At 45.9% G+C, this 24,440-nt stretch overlaps 6 protein-coding genes across 6 annotated transcripts; 2 read left to right on the top strand and 4 right to left on the bottom strand.

The window, feature by feature from the left end:
* Positions 1-31: 31 nt before the first annotated feature.
* Positions 32-9,990, bottom strand: LOC128296932 (E3 SUMO-protein ligase RanBP2). Its single transcript, XM_053032464.1, has 7 exons — positions 9,779-9,990; positions 8,188-9,372; positions 3,135-8,114; positions 2,921-3,063; positions 1,966-2,843; positions 869-1,879; positions 32-795 (listed from the first exon to the last, which is right to left on the bottom strand). Exons 1-7 carry the CDS (start codon positions 9,845-9,847, stop codon positions 488-490), a joined length of 8,574 nt encoding a protein of 2,857 aa, XP_052888424.1. The 5' UTR covers positions 9,848-9,990; the 3' UTR covers positions 32-487.
* A 578-nt stretch (positions 9,991-10,568) lies between these two features.
* LOC128305803 (BLOC-2 complex member HPS5 homolog) lies at positions 10,569-14,248 on the top strand. Its single transcript, XM_053043417.1, has 4 exons — positions 10,569-11,076; positions 11,156-11,545; positions 11,607-11,753; positions 11,826-14,248. The coding sequence occupies exons 1-4, from the start codon at positions 10,984-10,986 to the stop codon at positions 13,827-13,829; spliced, it is 2,634 nt and encodes an 877-aa protein (XP_052899377.1). The 5' UTR covers positions 10,569-10,983; the 3' UTR covers positions 13,830-14,248.
* Positions 14,190-14,777, bottom strand: LOC128305812 (cytochrome c oxidase assembly protein COX16 homolog, mitochondrial). The gene is made up of 2 exons (XM_053043429.1): positions 14,576-14,777; positions 14,190-14,508 (listed from the first exon to the last, which is right to left on the bottom strand). Exons 1-2 carry the CDS (start codon positions 14,695-14,697, stop codon positions 14,316-14,318), a joined length of 315 nt encoding a protein of 104 aa, XP_052899389.1. The 5' UTR covers positions 14,698-14,777; the 3' UTR covers positions 14,190-14,315.
* A 905-nt stretch (positions 14,778-15,682) lies between these two features.
* LOC128310089 (protein AF-9) lies at positions 15,683-21,246 on the top strand. The gene is made up of 3 exons (XM_053046639.1): positions 15,683-15,788; positions 16,774-17,045; positions 17,108-21,246. Exons 2-3 carry the CDS (start codon positions 16,865-16,867, stop codon positions 20,017-20,019), a joined length of 3,093 nt encoding a protein of 1,030 aa, XP_052902599.1. The 5' UTR covers positions 15,683-15,788; positions 16,774-16,864; the 3' UTR covers positions 20,020-21,246.
* A 791-nt stretch (positions 21,247-22,037) lies between these two features.
* On the bottom strand, positions 22,038-23,569 carry LOC128309817 (uncharacterized). Its single transcript, XM_053046294.1, has one exon. It carries the CDS (start codon positions 23,423-23,425, stop codon positions 22,331-22,333), a length of 1,095 nt encoding a protein of 364 aa, XP_052902254.1. The 5' UTR covers positions 23,426-23,569; the 3' UTR covers positions 22,038-22,330.
* Positions 23,536-24,141, bottom strand: LOC128309818 (tubulin-specific chaperone A). Its single transcript, XM_053046295.1, has 2 exons — positions 23,806-24,141; positions 23,536-23,713 (listed from the first exon to the last, which is right to left on the bottom strand). Exons 1-2 carry the CDS (start codon positions 24,012-24,014, stop codon positions 23,578-23,580), a joined length of 345 nt encoding a protein of 114 aa, XP_052902255.1. The 5' UTR covers positions 24,015-24,141; the 3' UTR covers positions 23,536-23,577.
* Positions 24,142-24,440: the final 299 nt, after the last annotated feature.

Raw genomic sequence — 24,440 nt, 5'->3', positions numbered from 1 at the left:
ACGACATTATTACGTTTTTTCTTTAATTATTAATGTTTTATTTATTTTTAGTTGATTTTGTTCTTTACTGCTCTTTCTGATTCGTTGCTTTTACCTGTAACAATCTATACGCATGGTTATCGGGGAATTAGGAATACAATGTAAATGATGCTCTGTTACTGATCCTAAACAAAAACCGTGCCAACTTTGAACAATTTAATAACTCACATTACCCCTAAGCGTATGAATACCGCCATTTACAGGATATCTAACCATTGCTTAAACAGATACACATTATGTTTAAAAAACTCACATGACTACGGAATATCAATAGCCGGAAAAGAAAATAGATAAAATAATTATAGTAGTGTTGCAGCGTAACCGTGCGTTGGGCGAATTTGAGTCTAGAATTTTGTGGCACGAATCGCGCTAGAAATGTAACTAACCAAGTAACACGCAGGACACGTAGATAACATCCGAGCGTTTCGTCTTTATAGAACCATAGCAATTAATCTTGATCTGGCTCAAGGTCTGACCGGGAGCGCAATTTTTCCTGACACTTTTCCAACGTGCTGCGGAACTCGGACGCCAGGCTTTCGTTCTTGAAACGGGCAGCCAGCTGTTCCAGCTGGCCGGGCGATTCGGCATGATTCATGGCAGCCCAAACGAAAGCCTTGTCGGAATTGTTCATCGGCGTAACGGCAAGATCCCCAGTGATGCCATGGTTCAGGACGAGTTTGAAAATTTGTTCACGGCGTAACAGCAACCGATAGGTGTTTCGCACTGGATGGTGTAGAATTTTCAGTTCACCGACACCTTCAAAAATGGATAAAACATAAAATTTTTACTAATTGGCTACACAGTTACTTCTACGTGGTCAAGAACTTACCTCGTTCTTTCCATTCCTTCGTGGCCGAGTCGTATCGAAATAGCTTGGCACGCTCACCAAATAGCTTTGTTTCCTCCTCCTCGCCCGTGCGTACTTCAATCTCGTCTGGTAGTTGAATGACAGGTGCATAGTACGGATCATAATTTTCATCCCCACCACCGGTTGCACCATCTTCACCACCCGTCGCTCCGTCTTCCTTATTTCCGTTGCTGGTCTCCGTATTGTTAGCTCCGCCGTCCGAACTGTTGTTTAGCTTAGCCGACGCAGAGCGCGAAAAGAAATCTTCCTTCACGGTTAGTCCCACGAAACCTCCAACCGGCTTGGTACCGTCGTCCGTCTGCTTCGTCACATTGCTAAAGGCCGGACTGTTGCTAGCCAGCGTTGCAAAACTTACACTATCATCCATTTTGAAAATTGAAGGAGCATCGCTACTGTTGTTCGCGGCACTGTTGTCCACGGACAGCGTAGATTGTTTGGCTAAACTGCCAAAAGTGAAGCCACTGCCACCACCAAACACGGGCGGAGTTGAACCAGCATCACCAAAGGCAACACTGCCGAAAGGAGTCTTATTCCCCGTAGCATTTACCGGTGTGTTGTTACTACCGCTGGTACTATTTGTCGTTGAAGTGTTGGTGGTATTCGTGCTCGAACCAAAAATGTTACCCCCAGAGAAAAAATTCGTACCGCCGCCTGGTGATCCGAAACCACCACTGGAACCGAATCCACTGACCGATGATCCGAAGAATTTTCCTGTTCCTTCTACCGATTTAGCCAACGACGGGGTTGTAGTAAGAGATGCGGGTTGCAAAAGAGGACTGCTGCTAACTTGTTTAGCGGGAGCAACAAGGGTTTGGGAGTCCTTTTTATCATCAACCGTGGTAGATGTTACTTGCGCACTGATTCCAAGCGTACTACTAGCAGGGGGAGTAACGAACGATGTTTTCGGTGTGGTATTAAGTGATGCGGAAAAGATCGATCCGCCAGAAGAAGCAGATCCGATCGTAGTAGAACCTAAAACAAAGAGACAAACAGAAAGTGTAAATACTATCCTTAGCATAAAACGAATCATATACATAGCGAGCTATTTGATCACTTACTTCCAAAAGCAAACTTTGTATTTGAACCGCTCGTAGGTGTTTGATCCGTCGTTGTAGAGGATGGTTGTCCACCGCCAAAAATTGACGTGGCAGACATAAACGGCGAAGATGATGACTTTTGTTCAGCGGACAAGAATGTATTGGTCGCACTGGCCGCAGTACCACCACCGGTAACCGAGGGCACCTTGAACGATAAACCCGAGAACAAACCGGCCACGGGTGCAACTGGTACCGTTGCACTTGCCTTTGCTGCATTATCTCCACCAAACATATCAGAAGTTTGAACCGGAGCCGTCGCTGCAAAAGATACTCTCTTCGGTGAACTTCTCATCAGCGCCATAGGAGGTAGCGGTTTGACGGTTTTGATATCGATCGGCAGGGGCACTTCGTCGGTTTCGGCCAGCACCAGCTGCTTCTCTCCAAAGGTCGGAAAAATGAAAGCATCCGAATCACAGCCACGACAACCGGCACAGGGAGTTGACGTACATTCAAAAAAATTTTCCGGCAACTTCAGCTTCTGAGCCGTTTCGCGTTCCGTTAGTGAAATGTCGCTCAGTTTGGAAAAGTTTAATGCTCCAATCGGCGAGCTGGTGGACGTGATCGTGGTGTCGTTAAGCGTTGGGGATGTGATTTTCATGTCATCATTTTGTGTCATGTTCAATTTTCCGCTCAGCGAGTCAGTAATCGCGTCCCGGAATTCTTGCGCAATGTCACTAGATTTAAAGCGCAGACAGAAGTTCATGATCTCAAAGTTGCCCTCGGAGAAGTCGTTTGCAACGAATTGCCATGACTTATCGTCCTTTTTCGTGTAGCAAATGTCTTCGGTGAGTGCATGATTAAGACAAATTTTTAGTACCTGCTCACGCCGCATTACCACTCTAAAGCAAAGACACAGAACGAAGAAAATTATGATCAATAAACGATCAGTTCCACGGGTTAGAGGTTTGTGGCTTACCTCAGCTTTTCCGTTATTTTGTGCTTAAGGATCTTCACATCACCGATGCCACGCTCCTTCCATTCAGAGCAGACAAACCGATAAAGTTTAGCACGGTGAGCATACAACACGTGCTCGTCCTCTTCGCCAGTTTTTACTTCGACCTGCAACATAAAAAAAAAAACACCAAATGATGACGTGCGCACATGTCTAGAAAAAAAACCCCAGCACTTACCTTATCCGGTAGAGGAATAACGGGTGCAAAATAGGTATTGTTTTCTTCTTCCGTGACACTGCTTTCACCGGTGGCGCCATCATCCTCAACTCCGTCCCCATCACCACTGAGCGTACGGCCAGGTGATTTAGGCTTAAATACGAACCCAAAAGTAGCTTTCTCCGGTGGATCCAGCATGCTAATTGCTGATGTGACAGCGCCTTGTCCATCACCACCACCGCTTCCGCCGGTCTTTGGCGCTGTGTTCGGTGTTAGCTTCGAACCGAAAGAGAGTCCCCCCGCAGGTGTGGGTAGTTCGAATTTGAAAACAGGTTTCTCAGGTGTAGCGACGACAGTACTTGCCGCAACTGTGTTTTGTAGTGGCTTCAACGGACTTCCGAACGAAAATCCTCCTCCAAAGATTGGCTGTTGCGAAAGGCTGGTCGTGGTAGTCGTACTAGCGACCGTCACTGTCACCACCGATGCGGACGTGACATTGGTGGCTGCTGCAGGCGGTACGCCAATAGTGAAACCACCACCTGCTGCAAAACTAAACTTCGGTATTGTTTCGGCCGTCTTCAGCAGCCCGCCGCTCGCAGCTGACTTCTTTGGAACCGTATCATCCTTAGGATTTTCGCAGCTTACACAGTACAACGCGTCTGCTCCGTTCGATAGATAGCAATCATTACAATTCCATGAACCCGGCTTCGGTTTGAATTGTTCGCCAAATCCACCGGAACCGGTAGTGCCACTTTTTGTCGGTGTTGAAGTAAGACCCGGTATAGATTTAATTGATTGTTCTTGAGGTTTTTTTGCGCCGCCGCTAGAGACAGTGGCAGCATTCGCAGACCCGAACGTAATCGGTGCTACCGTTCCCGAGGATGGAGGCATACCGAACGTAAATTTATTGCCTCCGTCTTTCGGTGGAGCAAGATTACCGAACAATCCACCGGACAATGTAGCTTTTTGCTCGTCTTTCTTCGTTGGATCGCGCGGTTCATTGCACGCGGCGCACTGGGTTGCATCGGCCTTATTGCTCAAATAACATTCGGAACATTCCCAGCTTCCTGACTTTGGTTTGAATAGATCGCCGAACCCGAAGCTTGAAGTTGGCTGAGCTGCAGGGACTGAGGCAGATGCACTGGTGAGAAATTTATTTGCGGCCGTTAAGAAGCGATCGCGATCGTCAGTGGTTTTGAAAAGTGCCATGAAACTAATCGGACCTGCTGCTGTGGGGTACGAAGCATCTTGTGGGACGGTCCAGCTGCAAGCGTTTTTGTCCGTAGCTTTAACCTGTGTATCCTTGCTTAAGACATGGTTTAGATAGACAGTAGTAAGTCTTTCACTGTTTCGCATAAGCAGGCGCACAGTTTCCGTGGAGGTGAGCAACTTCAATTGCCCATTGCTGACTGCACAATCCATCCACATGCCTGACTCCTTTTCCTTACGTTTCAAACCGATTACGTTAGCTTCGTGGACAGACATGAAATTACGCTCTTCGAAACCGAGAGATACACCTGAAAGCCCACCAAAAATATTACCGAATGGAGCAGAGCCGGATCCTGCATTGCTGGTTTGAGTTTGCGCTTTGAATGTGAAGGACGAGAAAGGGCTCGGTTTACCATCGTTACCGACAGTTGGCGCAGTAGGAGCATCCATCGTTTTCGAGCCCGTTTTAGTGCTAACCGCCGGCGGTGGAGTGTAGTTCTTTGCGAATGTGAACTCTCCAAAAGGTTTCGGTACGGTAGATGATGCCGACACCGGTGTGGTGCTTGATGCCGATGATTTTGGAGTGCTGCTAAACGCAAAGCCGCCCGTTGTTGCCGGTGGTGCGGCTGAAGATGTGCTCTGTTGATGGCCACCATCAGGCCGCAAACGTCGCACCTCGTCCCGTGCGGTAATGAACGCGTTATAGAACTCGTTCGCCAAAGCTGCAGTGCCAAATCGGGCACAGAACGATTCCTTTCTCGGCTCCTCATCGGCAAAGTCCATTGCCGCCCAAATGTAACATTCCTTGCGCTGCTCCATTGGTTTGATGATCAACTCGGGTGTGATGTAATGATTGGCGCAGATCTTGTGCACCTGTTCGCGGCGCATCACAATGCGATATTTGCTCGGATCTGTCTTCGAGCGCAGTATTTTCAGTTCGCCTAGACCGCGCTCTTTCCATTCGCGCTCAACCAAACGGAGGAGCTTCGAACGGCCGCTGAAAATTTGCTCTTCATCTTCCTCACCCGTACGCACCACGATCTCATCGGGCAGCGGAATGATCGGCTGGAAGTCCGGACGTGGATCGTACTCAACGCCACCGGATACGTTCCTATCGTCATCGTCGTCTTCTTCTACGGCCTGATTCGCATCGTTTGCCGCCTTGGCCGGGGAAATCATGTTAGCGAAGTATGAAGAGGTTAGGGCCGCGGGAGCAACGGATTTATCGCCCGATGACGTTCCTCCTCCGCCAGCAACCAAAATTGAAGGCATTGGGAATTTCGTGTTAACGGTAACGGACTGAGCAGTGTCCGGTTTTGGCGCGTTGTTATTGCCGGTTGTTCCCTGACCGATGCTGCCACCGGTATTGCTGTGTTTAATGTGTTGCGGTGGTATTGTAACGCTGTACGTCGGTTGCACTGCCGAACCGGTTGCTAAGGTAGAGCTGTTTACGCTTGGCGGAGGTGGTAACGGATCCGAGCTAGTAATGACCACGTTCACCGGTGCACCACCTTTTGCCTCTGTATTGGATGATAGATACGAGGGCAGAACATTGGACACGGACGGTGTCGAAGTCGGAACATTGAACGTATTGTTGTAAGTGCTATTCCAACTGCTAAGAAGAGCCGGTGTCTGGAGCGATTGCTCAATCGAAAGGTTTGCTCCACTGTTGGCAGTTTTTGGAACAATTGACGATGCCGGTGTTTGCGTGGTTTGCGAAACTGCCGGCGTAGGATGCATCATCGAAATCTGAGATTCGGATTGTGTCGGTAGAACAGTTTGCTGGAAAGCCGGAAGCTGATAGCCACCGGCAGCTGGAGATCCAGCGGCAGACACCAAAAGGCTATCCGGATGATGCTGATAAGCGGCATTAGTATGCATTGGGGAAGCTCCCATCGCTCCGGCCATCGGGTGTCCGCGAGGGGTTAACATCGGCTGATGTTGCTGGGCCTGATGTTGCGGTAGGTAATTTGGATACGCATTGGCACCGTACAGATTGTGGTAAGGTAAGCTGGAACCAGGTTGCTGCGATGGTGCCATTCCAACGCCACCCATGACCGGCGTGCGAACAGCCGCTGCCGCTGCAGCAGCGGCATGCTGATACGCTAGTGCCGAGGCAGAATTCTGGAACTCATCCATGTACAAATCGTTCATCGCTTGCATAGCAGCTGCGGCTGCTGCTGCACTAACGGTCGCGGATTCGTTTGCTAACGGTGTCGATGTTGCCGCACTGTTTCCTCCCGCCTGCGTCTCCGTTGGCTTGCGGAACATGTTTTCTTCGATCTTTACCAAACGGTCCTGCATATCACCAACGTCGTTGCGAATTCCCAACACGTCCTCTTTAACAAACGTTAGCGTTTCCATTATCTGGCGCATAAGTATTTCAAGATCGTTCGTTTTCGCCAAGCACAACGAGGCGGTAGCCGTTGCGGCAGAACTGGTCGCATCGCGTTCCGTAATGCTGCGCGATAATGAAGCACCACCCGTTCCGGCAACACTCGCAAGCCCAGCATTTGTCATGGAAGATGATGTAAAGGACTGGAAATGATCGCTCTCGTCCCCACTCACCCCCACGCCTCCGTTGGCCGATGTGTTCAAACTTCCGTCAAATGAATCGTTTGCGAACGACATACGTTTCATTTCGCTCTGCACAACGTAGTTAAGCGGATGGTTACGCTCCACGTACGGCAACTCCAGGTAGCGCTGCGTTTGACGTATGCATTCACGAGCCCGCTCTGAGTAGAACTTCTTTGCCTTCAGTGGCGTCTTGTTCGATTCGTCCAGCTTTTTGAATGCTTCTGCACGGAAATATGCAGCAAACGGCAAAGGAATACTGCTGAAGTCTTGGGTAAACTCTTCATATCTACCACGCTTGAAATAAACCGATGCCAGAAACGTGATAGCCGATTCCGCCAACTTGACCGCCTCCTGTTGACAATCGTACGATTTCATACCATACTTGAAGAACATTTCGGAACCGTACCCAACGGAACTACCGTGCAATTCCATACCACCAGCGTATGACGACTCGTTGCGCATCTTCCACAGCAGCACGCCTGCACGGTACACCGACTCACTGCGGCTCTCAATGTAACGCCGTTCCTCAGGTGTGACCATCTTCGATGCACTTGCCCGTTGCGCCAGTACCTGGCCCAACTTCAGCAACACCATAACATCGCATAGTGGAGCGCCAGTGCCGCGAATCGCTTGTAAACCATGCTGCAAGAGTTGTCGTTGCTCGGCAACACTGTTCGCTGCGTCTTTAGCTGTGCTGCTCTTGATTAAGTTGTACGCTGCACTCCACCAATCGATTTTGTTATCCTCACACAGTAGTGGAGTAAGATTTGCTGCCGGTAGAAACGCCGGCCGACCCTGTTGTTGCGATATCGGACGTTTATTGTCCAAGTTGCTCTGGGCAACCAGAACGGAACAGTACAGGAACGAATCCATATCCAGCTGATTCAACGTTTCCAGATTACAGTTGTCAAGGTTATTGGTGGAAAAGTTCAACCGTGGAAACGCATTGCACCGGAACTCGGCTAGATTGTCCGTCCCAATCACGAGGCCTAGATAGACGAGATATGGCAGCGAGGAAGGGTACAGCGATTGGGCGAATTCCACATACAGGTTAACTTGTTCGCGTTTTGGCAGCACGTACTGCGGTTCACCGAAAGCCACGCCGTCTTTTACGAAATATGCACTGGATGCAGATTTGGATGATATGTCGCCGAAGGAATAAAGTGTGCGCGACACGTTTTGGCGCCATCCAGGTTCAGAACATAGCTGGCGAATCTAATGTAGATAGAAATCCAAAAAAGATATTAACAATACACTGCACATGAAGCAAAAATGATCCTCATCATACCTGATTTACGATATCATCCGCCGTTGTCCACACCTTTGTCTCGGTTACGTTTTGTATTTGAGCCAACACGGACACATCTGCGCCCTCTTCAACGCATGACAATATCGTACTGCCGGCCTGACAGCACCGGAATGCGGCCTGTTTGTTCCAAAATCCTAACAAATGACGTGCCATTTCGCTGCTCTGCTTTAACCACGGTTCGTCCGGATTGGGAACACCGCATTGATAAGCCATCAGCAACAATGCTAGACATTTTTTGCTCGCATCCTTTGCTCGCCCTGCACTGGACTGATCTTGGGCACCCTTTAACAGCAACGAAGCCGAGTAGAGAAGAAATTGACCTCGATAGTGTCGCAGATACACATCTGCCATCTGCTTTTGTGGAGCTGCATTACGACCTTTCTCCGCAACCTGCTGCAAGGTTTGGTCGAGCTTGAACAATTTTTGTGATATCTCCTTCAGATTGCTTCGCTTGATCGTTTCCATTGTGGAATCGGCTAGCAGGTTTAAGTAAATCTGCCGGTCTAACACGAGCGCCTGCAGTAGATAGTAGTTCCAGTGCTTCTGAAACCCTGCAGCATTGGAGCCGGGCGATTCGGAGTATTTGGACAGCATGTTCGCTACACCGTTTGTCCATTCGTTAGATTGCATGAAAGGCTCGCAAAATTTCATCTCCAGCTCGAAACAATACTTGAACGCTTCGTCGAGTTTTTTCTCGTCAAGAAAATGATCCACTAGTCGAACGCGTAACAAAGGATCCAATGGTCGGGCTAAGATTTCCTTTAGTATGATGTCCTTTACTAGCTTGTTGTCCGTGGTGGCGTCTTTGTTGGCTACCTTTAGCTTCAGGTTGAGTACCGCCTCATGATTGATACGCTCTGACTCAGCCAAATCACACCAGTGCTTTGCCTTGGACAGGTGCTTGGACAGATTGTCGTCCATCAGCAACAGCTTGCACACGTCCGTAATCAGCCCGGTTTGCTTCGAATCGAGCTGGAGCGACCGTTGGTAGGAGGTAATGGCCCGATCGAACTTTTTCTGCTTTTCATAGCACTGACCGAGCAGTTTGTGTGCTGGAGCGCTATCTTCCTGCACCGACAGGTAACAGGAAAGCCAGTGCTCCGCGCTCGCATATTCACTCAGCTTGAAGTACTGTCTCGCTATTGCTAGCCCGCGAAGATAGCGCTGAAATCAGAACGCATGCAATGGAAAATGATGAAATCATGTAAGCGGAATAATGCATTACGCATTTTGTTTTTCTTTGACCATGGATATATCGATCAATTAGTTGCGTTGCAATCGACACCAAGCTTCTACTACCTCAACGCAATCTACCTAACCTCAATACTTTGCCTCCGCGGTAATGCGGTATGTTTACCGCATCTACTTGCTTTGTAGCATCGCTTCCATCGCTGCTCGTGGTTGAAATCAATCGATCAAACACACAAATGCATGGAAAACGTTGAATTTTACTCTAATTACTAGGGCATTCTAACTGTTCAACAATGTTACATTATATTATCAAAGAAAAAAAGCAGAAAAAGTAGAGGTCCCTCCGATAGACCCATTGCCCAAAAGCATCCAGCTTTACCTCGTTTTCCGGCAGCTTGTTCAGCGACGTTTTCACATGCCGATCAATATCCTTTTTAGTGGAGAACATTTTTTCCAATCGATTATCTCCCGATTTCTCAGTAGACTGAAAGCATCAAGCCGTGCAGAAAACGTTCACGGTGACGACACGACGCAAATTGACACAGCTGTATGAGCGCAAAATTATCAACCTAAATATCGCTTTTCTTAGGAAATTACTCGCACTTCCACCATGCACACCGAGTGTAGAATGTGTAGCAGAACGAAAATCCACTGTTCGTTGGGTAGTAGCGGGTAATAGACGCCTTTTCTTGGTAAAATATTTTTTCACTAGAACGAGTTACAGCTTCTTCCTTTGCGAAAATAGGCGCCGGTTGAGGTTATTGCACAAGATTGTCATATGCACGGTAAGGTCGTCCTGGCATTTTGACGTAATTTGAAACTCCCCTCGGGGATGACATTTCGCTTTTGGAATTATCTGCATATTGCCAGTTCTTAGCTTCAAGACACTAGGAAACTCACAATAATAGCATAGTTGTTTATATTTTCTGATAAAGATACCTTATCTAGGCTCAATTTGCAGCAATATGGAATAAGTAGAGAGTTGGCTCTGTGTCGAAAATATTATTTGGGTAGCTGTACTGCGTAGCCCACCTTGGATTTAACTTCCTCTATAAATCCCGGTTGGTGCATTTTCATTCCTTGACAATTGGTTGCATTTTGCAACGGATGATTGATAACAGTTTGACAGTTGTGGAGAACAGAATTTTTCCTTGCCCGTATTTAATTATTTGCATTCTTCGTAACATTCAACAAAATTGATTTCACGCCTAATTCACGTTGTGCTTCGTGCAACTGTTGATCAGTGTTTAGCCTTATTTCTTCTCATTCACCGCAGCAGTCTATCCGTACTTGGAGTAGTAATACGGTCGTGTTGCAGTGTCTGAATCAATTGCAGTCATTTGTTAAATAGTCCCAAAATGTTAAGCATAAAAAGCGACTTTATTCAGCATTAGGATGGGGTAGGGCAATGCAAATGGTCGAACATTCGTGCACAATGAACATCGTCCCATGTGCGGCCTACACGGTACTGCACGGTTGAACGGTAGTGGCCATTATTGTTTGCTGTTCTTATCAAAATAACACCAAACGCACGGTTCAAGGAAACATCAAACGCGGTAAACTCCGTTCGAACCCTCCAGTACGATGGATGCAGCAAACAAGCAATACGCACTGCGAGACAGGGCAGAACTCTCGGCGTTTGTTAATCAACCGTTTAAAAACAACAGTCGTATTAAGGTACTTCTACCTACCGTTAGAATGACCTACAAACTTGCTGTTCTGTTCTTTACAATTGTACCTACTTTGCTCTTTACAGTTCACCTGTTTTGATTGTTCACCGAAGTTTTTCGTTTTTGGGGCCAATTCCGGAAGTCTTTATCTGTACGATCGCCTGTCGACTAGATTTCTAGCAATCTTTCCTAGTCAATTGGGCACTATCGGGAAGGTGTCTATATCGCACAATGAAAAGCAGATCGCCGTTGGCAACCAAACGGGATCAATTGGTGTACTGTTGGAGCTGGAACCACCGCACGTTAAGGAGATCCTTAGTACCGAACTGGCATCAACCACCGACGGTGATGGGCAGCCGCTCGAAATGACGGAACCCACTTTCGTTACTAGCTTTTGCTGGACGGAAGATGATAAGGAGTTGTACTGCGGCGACTCACGGGGTGTTGTATCGCTGATACAATTTTCCTTGTTCATGGTAAGTAACGAAAGGCTGATTAGCATAAATTGTCTAATTATGTTTTACCAATGCATTCCAGGGTCGAAACATCCTTAACATAAGTCTGCATCCAGTGCTGTTGCTCGACAATCGTATAGTACAAATCGATCGCTACAAAGATCTGTTATTGGTATCCACACTTTCGAAGTGTGTACTTTGTAATACCGCGAGGGAAGAATTTAAACAGGTAACAAAGGCAAACTGTTCGTTAGCTCGCATATTCTAAGATAATAGCTGTCCATTTTGGGTTCAATTGCAGATCGGTAACCGACCAAGAGATGGGCAGTACGGAGCATCCTTTGTTATTGCACAATCGAATATTAATGCCGGCTCTACTACTCCTTCTCCTCCGCTCATGATCGTCGATGAGGAGGATGTTCGAATATTTTGCTCACGACCTGGTAGTCGCCTGTGGGAAGCGGATCTCGAGGGAAACGTGATTCGCACGCATCAGTTTAAACAAGCAGCTGCTAGTCGTCGCCGTAGGGAGTTGCAATGTTTGCAAGAATCCAAGCTAGAATTGGTTGGATCAACGGAAAATTCGGCCGATGGTACGATGATGGTTGTGCCGTTCCAGGTGCTTTATTCAATTCGTCGGCAGCTTCTGTTGGTGCACGATCGTTGTCAGCTGCTGATAATTGATCCACTCCAGTCGAGGATTGTTTTGCGTACCGATGAGTTCACGGACATTACTCACGTGGCGGTAGTAGATGAGTGGATCTATCTGCTTACCGGAGAGAACCGAGTATTTCAAATGCGTGTCGAAATCGAAGGTGACGAGGACCCACATTCATCATCTGGTGCGGATGATCGCAGCTCGTATAATATTTCGCCGCTGCAGCCAATGCTAGAGTCGCGAAAGCAAAAGCAAGGTGTGTACATTCTCGACAGCATGCTCAATAACAATGGGAAGCAACTGAATGGGAAGGAAAGTCCTTTACTGCTATCCACGGAAGCAACCATTAAGGAAGCGCTTGTATCCGTCGTTCGGGGCAAATATGGGCGTAACATTAAGCAAATGTTTATGGGATACGATCAACATCAGCATCATAATACACAACACGGCACCGCAGAGCGACCGAAAACACTCAACCTAACGAAGATCTACGAACCAAGCCGTTCAAACGTGTTCACGAACGGAAATGGGCATGCACTGCTCGCCGAGTTTGGCATTGAGGCAGAAGCGGAAGAAGATTTAGAATGCGATGATATGATCGAAGAGCTGGTGCGCACCCGCACCGGTCAAACACTCGGTGCAATGCCCAACGGTGGTGGGTTGAAACTGCAAGGGAAAAAGAAATTTTCCACCTCACTGCTCGACGGGTACGAAACGTCGGAAGACGATGCGACGGTGCGTAACCTATACCTAATCTTCCGATCGTCGATCATTAGCAATCTGAACTTTGCTGATCGATACGCGAAAATATTTGACGATTACGACACGGAATCGATAGTACGTTTGTTGCGCAAGTTGGAAAATCTGATGGAGGAAAATGAGGAAATGAACGCAGGCGTTAAGTGTGTGCGTATATACTTTAACTATTTAAAACCGGAGTTGCTGTGGGAAATTGATACCGACTCACGGCAGTTTATTAAGAACGGTTTTATCCTGTGCAACACGACGGAACCTAGCGATCGGGCTTGTTTGAGCGGATTGATGCATTGTTCGGACTGTGGGTATTACCTGGAGGCGACGCCAACGTGCCATTACCAGGAGATCGGAACCAGTCTGATGCAGTATTATTGGTCACGCAAGGAGTACGACGAGTGTTTCGCGATGGTAAAGCAAGTTCCTTACTTGTGGCGTACGATCACTCGTTACTATATTCAAGATCGGCGCGAGGATAAGGTGGTAGCATGCGTTTGGAACTTGGCCGATCGGGAGCTATTTGAACGAGCAGCCGGTGAGCTTCCGTTCCAAGCGGACCACTGGAGGAAGCTGTTTGAGTTAGTTGTAGCTTATCATCAACGACACGAGATGATCTGCTTGAGCTGTGATAAACCGTGCGCTCGACCATCTGAGAATAATATGCTACAACGTGACAATGCAGTCACCACACTGCTCGACGGCGACAGGTTGACTTCAGCGGAAGAAATCGAATCTCTGTTCCGGAAGTGGAACTATCTGCTAGGTGTAGCACTATCCCACTTCAGGTCACCACTCGAACTGTTAAATCTGGTGCACCTTTATGCGGATAACATTCCTCGAGGAGCGATTGCTCCCAGCTTCTACATTCGATGTTTGCTACTTGAAGCAAATTAAGATAGCGATGATTAGCGGCTAACCCCCAATAGAAGGAAACAAACTTGCCTTTTGTTTATTCGACATAATCGCCGATGGGCTCACGCTTTGGACCGGTAGCGAAAAATGTGCCCTTGTGTACACGTAACGCTGGCGTTATTCGTACTTATATGTATATGCTTGCCATTGCTACCCGCCGAATAGTTGCTTTGCTACTGCTGTTTTGTCTAGTTTATTCGACTTAGTGAAAGGTGAAAAAAGGAACCTTAATGGAATATGTGTAAGCTTCAACACGCAGCAGCACCACCACCACCTAGCCAATATGTAGCAAAGAAATGCAACTAACAGCAACTATAATAATGCCAAATATTTTATTGGACAAAAAAACATAAAGCGTTGAATAAATTCCGGGGTAATAAAACGTATTTTTTATGGAAACAATATAACTTTCTCAGCACAGTTGTAGCAAGGATGCGTTTGATGACTCTTTGGCTGTTCTTCTATGCATCAGTGCTGCTCACTGGTTGAGGTTGTTTCCTCCCATGGTCGCGGCCCTCGTATGTTATCCCAATGCTCAATATCTAGCTTCTTGATCTTTTCGTACTCGCCTTCGAGAGTGACGTCCTCCTTTTTCTTCATGTTAATGCCAAACTTTTCCGCTTCCTGCCTCGTTAAGGACCCTTTCTTGGAGAAAGTGTACCTATCCAATTATAAGGAAAAAAATATGCAGAATATATAGACGATACATTCGTACTAACCTCGCTTACCTAAGCTGTGCAAATTGTTGCAAGCCGAATGAACCGCCCACAATCAGCAGCAAAAAAGGAACACCGTATCGAAACGATTTTCGTCTACTATAATACAGAAACTTTTGCTGTAACGAATTCATGGCGCCTGCACGTATTACAAAAACTCGTTGCGTTTACTACTCGCCAAAAAACTAATTTCTTTTCGGCAATACGTACTTTTTGCCGCCTGCACTAGCGGTAATATTTTGTAATCATGTTTTTCCCTTTACGCTCACGTTTGACAATCAAAAATGTCATAACAAACAAAGTTTAGTATCTTTGCTTGTTTACTTCGCTTTGAGTTGAGACGCGCATTACTTTGGAGATCTAAAGAAAGATTGGTATAAATCTTGTAAATATGCATTTTAACAAATCGAAAGAGAGTTTATTCATACCACCCAATTTACAGTTCACGTTGCTCGGTCAATACCGCTCTCGTATCGGATTACCCAACGAAAATATGTATCTCATTCGGGCGAAAGAATGTCACTGTCACACTGCGTTTGCGCCCCCACCTTTCCAAGCACATCACGTCGGCCACGGTAGGAGAACAGTTTTTTTTAACATCGAACTCTTCGAGACGGTGTGCCAAGAAATAAGTAAGGCAACATATTCGCGCTAACCGATTACACAGGAAAATTGGGTGTTTGCAAGTGGAAAGTAAGTTTCGAACGTTCAACTACATCCGGCAGACAAACGTGCACGAAGGTTCGTTGATTCCGCCGGAGGAAGTTTGTGGCCAGCGTGCCTATATCTAACCATCTTCCTTCGAGCTCAGGTGTGGTGATCGATGCCAAGTGAAAACGTAGGTTTTCACGGGAACACGGTAGCGCGTCCGAGTTGGTGTCAAAGTGTTTTCCCCCACTTCGGTCCGTTTGCGCAGGATATCGGCAGCATCGGGTAAAATATAGCCGAATTGCAAGAAAGTACTGAACCGGTGGCCGTACTATTGGAAGTGCACTGTTTCCGTTTACAGTTTCCAGATTGTCCTTCTATCCTAGTGAAATTTCGTAGGGAAAACTGCAAGCATAAAGAGAACTCAGTGTGAAAAATAATCATACTATAGTCGCTGTGTGCGTTGCGGGGGTGTGTATGTAAGAAGATTCAATTGTAAGCAAAACAAACGACGAAAGCGTTTGCCAACGGAAGGAATAGCAGAAGTGGCACAAAAAGCCATTCAAATCGTGTTTAGGTGAGCTAAAATGTGTTTTTATATTAGTTCATTAATCACTTCTTATATACGACGTATTCCGTAACAAGTTGTAACAAAGTAGCACAATCAATCATGTCGCCAACCAAAATTGTCGATGCCTGTACGGTACAGTGCTGTTAATGTGCATTCTCATTAGGATACTGATTTTTAGCTAAATACTGTTGACCGTGTTCCTAATCGGGACAATTGTTCGCTGCTTGAGATCGTAGCGAAAGCATTTAGAGTTTTACTGTACATGGGCAAGTATAAAGTTTGTTTTGCGGTTTAACATATGGTAATCTAATCTTTATCGCGATAGCATAATACAGCAATTTACTAGCAACCCCTTACAGCAAGCCCAAACATGTCTAATGCAACAGTAACAATGTGTGATTTTGGAGAACTTTTAATTAGTTGAAAGTATGTTCTGTGTTAACAGCAATATGCAATGCTGTTTGTTGAGCAAAGCAATACCAAAAAGGTTAAAATCCGTAGGACAAGTTAGTAATGGAACCAGCTGGTATGTTATGTAAATAACACGAACATTCGATTGAAATAAATCTGGCATTGTTGATGTTTATACCCGTTGGTAAGTGCAGACATGAAGGTTTCCATCCATGCATGCATGGGCATCATTTAAATAATACATCATATCCACTCATACCACCAAAGTGTGCAACATTTTGATGCATTTTTACCTATTTGGACCGGTGCCCCAACCACACAAACGCACTGAAAAGCGCAGGATTTGTAGAGGCATCATACCTGGGATTGGTACTGCCCGTTTGCCCTGGGTTGCTTTGCTTCCCAACATGCAGCTGCAGTGAGGAGAGAATATTGATTTTTTCCACTAGAAAGCTAAGTGTGCCCTGTTTCTTCCTTCCTTGCAAGGAAGGAACTGCATATGTAGGCACAAGAATACATGGTACTTCCATTATTTGTTTATTTGTTTTTTACAAAGTAATTTTTATCTTTCTTCCTGCAGGAACACGCGATATACAGCGATTTTATTTATTTTCGCTATTTTTAACCGTGGACACGTGGAAGCTGGAGGCTACGGTGCCTACTATTTGGCCATGTCGGTGAAGATCTGTTTCGAAATTGGCCATGTGGCCTCCGTCAAAAGTAGGCCAACGGCGGAAGGTTACACGCACGATTGGGAGTTATTTGTTCGCGGTTTGGACGGGAACGATATAAGCCACTTCGTTGACAAGGTGGTCTTCAATCTGCACGAATCCTTCCCGAAACCGAAACGAGGTAAGGCAGCGCAAAGAAACCGATGCAAAACAAAAAAAACGATTAAATGTATTTTTTTTTAGTTTTCAAAGAACCTCCGTACTTGGTGAAGGAGGCCGGTTATGCCGGTTTCATACTCCCGGTGGAAATTTACTTCAAAAATCGCGACGACCCGAAAAAGACAGTTTACAACTATGATCTTGATCTAACGCCAGCCAAAAATCAGCGCGAAGAGTACGTGTTTCATCATCCGTCGGACGATTTTCGGCGAAAGTTGCTAAAGGGTGGCGGATTACTCATATCAGGAAGCAGTACCGGAAGTTCCGGCAATAACGTCAGCAATGATTACAAAAGCAACCGTGGCAGCAGTAGTCACAACAGTGGTGGCACTAGCGCCGGTACGGAACGGTCGTCAAGCAGCAGTTCGTCGCAGGACAAAAAATCTAAATCAAAAACATCCTCCTCGGTCGATGATACGAAGGGACAGTTTGCGGACCTGTTTGGATCACCATTTTCTCACAAATCAAGTGGCGGTGGTGGTGGCGGAAGTGGCAACAGTAAAGTATCACCCGATCCGAAACAATCGTCTACCAGCAAAACATCACCGGTGGGTGTTAATAGCGTTAGTGGCAAAGGACAGTCCGGGCAGAAACCTTCGTCCGACTCTAGGACGACGCTACCCAACTCTTCCACGTCCTCATCCATGTCTGCTTCGTCGAATTCTACAGCGAAGGATAAAGACAAATCATCCTCCTCGAAACACAAACATTCGAGTCCCAACAAAGAAGGCAAAAAATCGTCCAACTCCGCATCGCTATCGGTGGCGGGAGGCAGTGGGCCGGCAGAGGAAAAGCACAGTAAGGACAAGAAAGACAAAAGTCATTCGAAGGAGCGCGATAAAGGTGGCAGAGATAAGAATGCGATGAACAGTAGTTCCGGTACTGGTAGTAGCGGCGGAGGAAGTAACAGCAACTCACAACAATCCCTGACCTCCTCCGTATCGATGAAGCGGCCAACCGTAACAGCCAGTCCAAAGCGGTCCAGCACTAGCAGCACAAATAGCAATAATAGCGTAAGCAACAACAGTAGCAATTCTACAGTTCCTAATATAGGTAGTGGAGTGTCCGCCGGATCCGGTGGTCCATCCGGGAGTAAAAGCTCAGACAGTAAAAGGAGTGCTAGCGAGAAAGAGAAAAAGAGCAGCAAAAAGGAGAGGAAAAGCTATGAAAAGGATAAGGAACGTACTAACGAATCGTCCAACCAACGAAAGGCGGATCGCAGCGGTGAAACGCAACAGAAGCTGCAAGCAAACACGACTTTCGCTTCGGGCCCTGGCTTACCGAAAGGGGAACCACCCTCGCTAGGAAGTGGGAAATCATCCTCTTCTTCTAATTCTGGAAATAAGACTAGCTCCAACAATACTGCAGCTTCGCATGATCTTGTCAAAGATGGGACGACTGCTAAAGCATCTGCATCCGCTCGTGAATCTTCCAACATTTCCAATTCCGCTGCTGCCAGCAGTGTCGGGTATTCAAAGGATAAAAAAATCCATCAAAATGTTGGCGATTCTATCTCGAAACCGGACCCTTCTGGAAGTACCTTAACAACGGTGCCTTCTATTAAGGCATCAGAAAAGCTGGACAAGGATCGGGAAAAGGATGAAGCACGAAAGCACAAACACAAAAAGAAAGACAAAACGAAGGACAAAGAGAAGGACCGATCTTCCGTGGGAAAGGATAAAAAGGATAGAAAAGACAAGGATAAACCTACCGGAGGGGTTGATCCCTCGGGCAAGGGATCGAACTATTTGACACCTACACGCGAAAGTATTGGTGGCGGAAGTGATAGTATCGGTGTGGTAAAAAGCAAATCACACAACAACACCGGCAATGACTCGTCAGCGAAATCAACTGGACACGATCGGGACAAGTCATCGTCCGCGGGCCATCTTTTCTCCGGTACCGCAACTGGTGCCCGGCAGGCTGCCGGTTCGCAAGGTATGAAATCAGGCACACCAGTTGAACCAGCGACCGGACCAGGCAGTGGTGAAGAGAATTCGAATGAATCGGATACAGTGACCACCGGAGGTAACGGTGGTGGCGATAATAGCCGCGCTCCGTCAACTTTGCCGACCGAAAAAGACTCGGAAGCGTCGAACAGCAGTATCGCGGACTTGTTACCGGTCGGTGGTGGGTCATCTTCGTCCCACCAACAAAGACCACCGTCGGCAACTTCGTCCGGTACAACGGGGTCAGGTAGTAGGACGGCTGAATCTGGCGATAAATACCATCACCATAAAGGCAAAAAGGATAAAAGCTCTAGAGGACCAACTGGTTCTGCCGCTACTCCACCGGTCGAGACGAAGGACAGCAGTTCCAACGTTGGAGAACCGATTAAAAGACGGAAGCGAAAAAATAAGGACGTAGATGTAGAGAAAACAAAAGACAATGTGGCTGAGCTAACCACGACGACCACAGGGTTTTCAAAGGAACGGCGCAGTCCCTCGCCACCGTCTCCTCCGGCATCGTCCAACAGTTTAATGGAACCACCGACTAAAATACCAAAGAAGGAGGAACATCCGCATCTCGGTTCGGCGACAGCTGGTAAAGCCACGGTCCTGGACACAATGGATCACCCACTGAACAATAACAACAATAACAACAACTTCAAGCAATCGATAGCTGGTGGTGGTTCTGCGCCGGATGATAATGGTACCAGCTCAAGTAGTAATCTCGGCGGAAGTGGAACGAGTGTCGGTGGTTCTGGTATGGTGGGGACGAATGCCGTCTCGCTCACCGGTGATTACATGCTAGAGCTGAAGGATCTGCAGCAAAAAATAATGACGCTTCAGGACAACTCGGAACTGCAGCGAGTGGTGGAGATGATAGCGGCAACCGGATGTTACGAAATTACGAGCGCTACCTTCGATTTCGATCTCTGTGCGTTGGACCTTATGACGGTGCGGCGATTGCAGAATTTTTTCGCCACGTCCTGACAATAGACAACGGGCCAAGAGGGCGGTAAGAAACTTCGCAGCCGGGGCGAATACATCATTCATACGACTATCTGTATACAGCCGGCGGTGATTTTGGAGCAATGAACCGGCCAGCGGCTACTATGTTGTATACCGTACGAGCTTTTCTCTTTTTTGGCGGTGTTTTAATCACCGGAAAGTGTCCGCACTACACCACCCATGGCATTAGTTTGAAAAGTTGTAGGTAGATCAATATGTTTGCTTATAGATGTTCCGGTGATGGTTTTCGGTGGAATCAATTCTCAATCGTTATCGATCGTTATCTCCGTTAGCTGTGTTTTTAATCGACGAGTCGATATTAAATTTGGTGAACTATGCACCGACGACGTGTTGGTTAGACCAGAATTATCCATACCAGAACAGACGCTGTTGCTTAACATACGAAAGGGAAAAAGAAAAGTAGAGCACAAAAAAAAGATTTCAATCCAGAACGCTGTGGTGCACTTAGACACAAACACTTGGCTGACTTGGCCCCAAATTCTCCCAATAGGATAGAGGACAAGGAAACGTGTAATACGGAAGAAATGGATTGTGAATGGAAGATGGAAACTCGGAATTATTTGGAACTGCGAGAAAGGGTCATTAGTTGTTGTGCTGTTAAGTGTATGTGTATGAATTGTATTTGAGCTTTTGAGTTTTTCTATGCACAAAAGTAGCATTCCCCGTTGCTTACCATACTTTTTTATGTAATTTGTTGTTCTTTAACAAACAATGCATGGAAGTACAAAAAAATTGTTGGTTTGTAAATATTGCAAAATCTGAACCAAACATTTGTGAACGTGCTTAAAAATAACGAATGCACATTACAGGACAGGAAGCTGACCCAAATCAATGGTCATTTTTAAAACTGTACAGCTGGGGGCACCAACTGGTTAAACTCAGGATTCAGGAATTTGTACAATATTCCAAATACTTTACTGCTAATTTGGATGCTTTACGAGTTGTTTTAAACTCGATTCAAAATATTGTTTAAATTATATATCCGAGGCGATCTACTTTTCGTTATGATATATCGTTTGACCATTGACTGAATTCTGGACTGTTGCTCTCCATAATGTGTTGGTGCTGATTCTGTTAAAACACGCTCCATCGTAACCGATCTGTTAGAAAACTATCACTTTAGTATCATATTCCACTGAATATCGGTATAATGATACCGCAAAACCAATCGTATAAAGTACAGGAATTCAGCGAACGATTGTGTAGAAGATCTCTTTCAACAACAGATAGACCCCGCAAATGCGGGAGTATGTTATTGGAGAGTTACGTTGGACAATGAATGATCAGCAGGTGTTAGAAATACGTAACTTATTGATGAATATCATCTCGCAATTCTCAATCTCACAAACATAGGTAATCACATAACATTGCGGTGGTAAGGTGTACGAGCGAATTGTCGTATAAACGCCGAATGTATAATGTGGGATAATATGAACAGGAATGCGTGTGCTTTTTTGTACTCAAAAGACAGTAACCTGTGGTGGCGCTTTGTGTTAACTGATAGTGTTTAGAAACCTGCTAGTGGCTTAGGAGAAGAGAAGGAACACACGCTCGATGTTTGCCATTCAGGGTTAATTCGACCTTATTGTAATAACCTAGATAATGTTTCGTATTCGATATTTATCACCCGCTAGGTAGGAGTATTAGTTTAGGGGAACTTTTTGTTCTGAAATGGATTCGACTGTATCAGAATTTGTTATTTGCACAAAAGCGTCCGGTTTTGATTTTATTCCCTTTTTATTATGTTACCAACATAAAACATTGATTATTGTAAAGTTAGTTGTAAAAAGAATAGGCCAGAAGCTTTTTTTAGCACTAGTACTGTATTTTTTCTTTACGTTTAGATGCGTAAATTACAAACAAAAATGCGAATGAACTGAACACATCATCACACTCGTAACGATGGAACAAACAACAGAGCCCACGCGTATTGTAAATAGCAACGTAATATAAATTATGAAATTATTCCTCCTCCCCTTGATGAGCGATCCGCGTGCGCGTACGGCTAAGATCGTGTATGTACATATATTAATGATTAATTTGAACGTTATACAACATAAGCTGTAAGAACTGTACCATAAAGAAATAAAGATTCATTACACAATATTGTCACCAACATTGCTCGTCAATTATGTTTTCAATTGCACAAATTGGATCAAAATATTGCCATAAGTTTCGTTGATTTTGTCAACAAGTTTGCAATACTTCTTTATTATTCATCGTTAGTAAATTAATAAATTTAACATTATTATTTGCACTCAAAACAGTTGTTTCATCGTTTCGCTGTTTTCTTCTCCTGATACATATCCCATACCGGGAGCGGTTGATCCGGTGGCACAATCCACGTGGCATGGGCTACACTACTTGCAACGGGCATTTCCATCTGGTTTTGGATCTGTTCCGGATTTAATGGTAAGGAAAATTTATCCCATGCACGGCGCATTTTTATAAGCTCCTGCCACCAATCTTCTTCAGACCGACTGCCAGACGTTCGACCCAATGCAGCACTTCCGAACAACACCTTACGCCAACGATTCTCTCGACGGCGACTAACATTTCCAGTGGACTGACGGTTTAACTCCGCTTTCAACCGTTTCTCTTCCCTAACACATTCTCCCAGTTTGCCTTTCCATTCTGTTACAAGACCGTCAATTTTGGTTACGAATCGTTGCTCGGGCTGTGAGTGCATATTTGAGGCGTTTTGTCTTTGCCGTTGCAGTTGAACGGCTTTCTCAAAACGATTTAACACCCGTTTGGCTCGAGCCTTTCTGCGGCGTACGTCGGTTAGAATGAGCGTTTTCACTTGTAGTTCTTCTCGCGCAACTCGTTCCTGAAGTAGACGATCCTTCCATTCCGCTTCCCAAGTAGCTACATCTGCTAAACGTTCCGTTCGAGCTGTTTGTTCGGCTTTGCGATCATCCTGCAGACGTTTAGTACGCCGCTTTTGCCATGCACGCTTTTTATGACGTGTGGTAAGCTTGTGCATTAAGTGTTGCTTGCTCTGGACGTTTTCCAGCGGTTCCAGAACATTCAACAGAACGTCCTTCAGTTGGTCCGCACGGTCTAGCTCTTCTCCCCACCTCCGCTCGGATTCGTCTTCCTTCAGCAACAGATCATCCAGAACCAGCGCTGAATGCTTTAAGTTTTCCAAAACATGAAGCGCTGTACCAAGTTCCGCGCGATATGTTGAAATGATAAGGGGAATGGTTGCAGAACGGACTTTACTATCGGCTTTTGGTTCATTTCCGTTAGTTAAGGCAGATAAAAATTGTTGCACTCTTTGCAAATCGTTCACTCGAAGCTGCTCCAACAGTGCGGGATGGGGAAAGGAATCGTCAATTGGTGGCGGAGGCTTTGTTGTGTCCATCTGGAATAGCGCTTGTGCAAACTTTTTACGTTCAATGTGTTAAACTAAATATGACAATGGAAAGATACTGCGTGAATCTTAAAGGTTCTTATTCTAAGCGTGCGTGTGAGAAAGAGGCCTTAAAACTAAATCCGGAATCCCTCGTTTCCCTTTTACGCCGTAATTTTTTGTGGTAGATTCGCTTTGGCTTCATCCAACACTACCACGGCTGCTTGATACTGTTCTGTTTCCTTGAGTTCCTCTTCGTTTTTTATCATTTCCGAAAGTTCCTCGTGAGCTTTGGCCAAACTGTTTGAGGGACAAAAAGTAAGCAAATGGGAACAATCAGTTTGACGCTCTGAGCTATGTGGTAAAAAATAAACACCTTTTCCAGCACTTACCGTCTCTGGCAGTCCGGAATCATCATCATAGATTCCTGCAACACTTCCTCCTGCTTGCGCAGCACATGATCATCCGAACCGGACGCTTTCAGCTTGTCGATGCGGTTCTGCTGAGTAACGACTTCCTTTTCGTACACAACTTTTTCTTTCGACAATCGCTTCACAACACCTGTTTTGATGGTTAGCTGACGAAGGCGCGGATCAGACATTTTCGACCAACTGACTGGGGACACGAGACAGGCTGAACAGGAAAACTACACGGAACTCACGTTTTTCACGGATGGAATTGCAGGCAATTCAGGAAAGTGCGGCACTTACAAAGCCGGCTTACTAGATACCGTTTCCAACGGTGAATTATTAGTCATCGTGCGTCAGAAGAGCAACATGACAAGAGTCGTGCTGGCGAAAATACAAGAAATAAAAATGGAAATAAAATTCCTCTCCCCGAAAGAAACTCCCAAAAATGACACAAAAATCCGTCTCATATTTAGATGAATTAAGAGTTTAATAAAATGTTCAGAAAATCACCAGTTTTCAGGAACGGCGAAATAATCTGACCTCCACGCGATTCTTTCAGCACGATATGAGCAGTATCAACTGTAAACAAACCGCGGTCAGCTATTTCAGTTTGACAG

The sequence above is a fragment of the Anopheles moucheti genome, chromosome 2, assembly GCF_943734755.1.
Source record: "Anopheles moucheti chromosome 2, idAnoMoucSN_F20_07, whole genome shotgun sequence".
NCBI classification, from domain to species: domain Eukaryota; kingdom Metazoa; phylum Arthropoda; class Insecta; order Diptera; family Culicidae; genus Anopheles; species Anopheles moucheti.
This window is presented reverse-complemented; position numbering and strand designations above follow the sequence as displayed.

Coding starts and splice junctions, on each gene's coding strand:
- LOC128296932 (XM_053032464.1), bottom strand. CDS start 9,847: ATGTTCTCCACTAAAAAGGATATTGATCGGCATGTGAAAACGTCGCTG. Junction 8,115..8,187: donor CGGATGATATCGTAAATCAG/GTATGATGAGGA, acceptor TATCTACATTAG/ATTCGCCAGCTATGTTCTGA. Junction 1,880..1,965: donor TACAAAGTTTGCTTTTGGAA/GTAAGTGATCAA, acceptor TCTTTGTTTTAG/GTTCTACTACGATCGGATCT.
- LOC128305803 (XM_053043417.1), top strand. CDS start 10,984: ATGGATGCAGCAAACAAGCAATACGCACTGCGAGACAGGGCAGAACTC. Junction 11,077..11,155: donor AAAACAACAGTCGTATTAAG/GTACTTCTACCT, acceptor TGCTCTTTACAG/TTCACCTGTTTTGATTGTTC. Junction 11,754..11,825: donor CGAGGGAAGAATTTAAACAG/GTAACAAAGGCA, acceptor GTTCAATTGCAG/ATCGGTAACCGACCAAGAGA.
- LOC128305812 (XM_053043429.1), bottom strand. CDS start 14,697: ATGAATTCGTTACAGCAAAAGTTTCTGTATTATAGTAGACGAAAATCG. Junction 14,509..14,575: donor CAACAATTTGCACAGCTTAG/GTAAGCGAGGTT, acceptor ATAATTGGATAG/GTACACTTTCTCCAAGAAAG.
- LOC128310089 (XM_053046639.1), top strand. CDS start 16,865: ATGTCGGTGAAGATCTGTTTCGAAATTGGCCATGTGGCCTCCGTCAAA. Junction 17,046..17,107: donor CTTCCCGAAACCGAAACGAG/GTAAGGCAGCGC, acceptor ATTTTTTTTTAG/TTTTCAAAGAACCTCCGTAC.
- LOC128309817 (XM_053046294.1), bottom strand. CDS start 23,425: ATGGACACAACAAAGCCTCCGCCACCAATTGACGATTCCTTTCCCCAT.
- LOC128309818 (XM_053046295.1), bottom strand. CDS start 24,014: ATGTCTGATCCGCGCCTTCGTCAGCTAACCATCAAAACAGGTGTTGTG. Junction 23,714..23,805: donor ATTCCGGACTGCCAGAGACG/GTAAGTGCTGGA, acceptor TCCCTCAAACAG/TTTGGCCAAAGCTCACGAGG.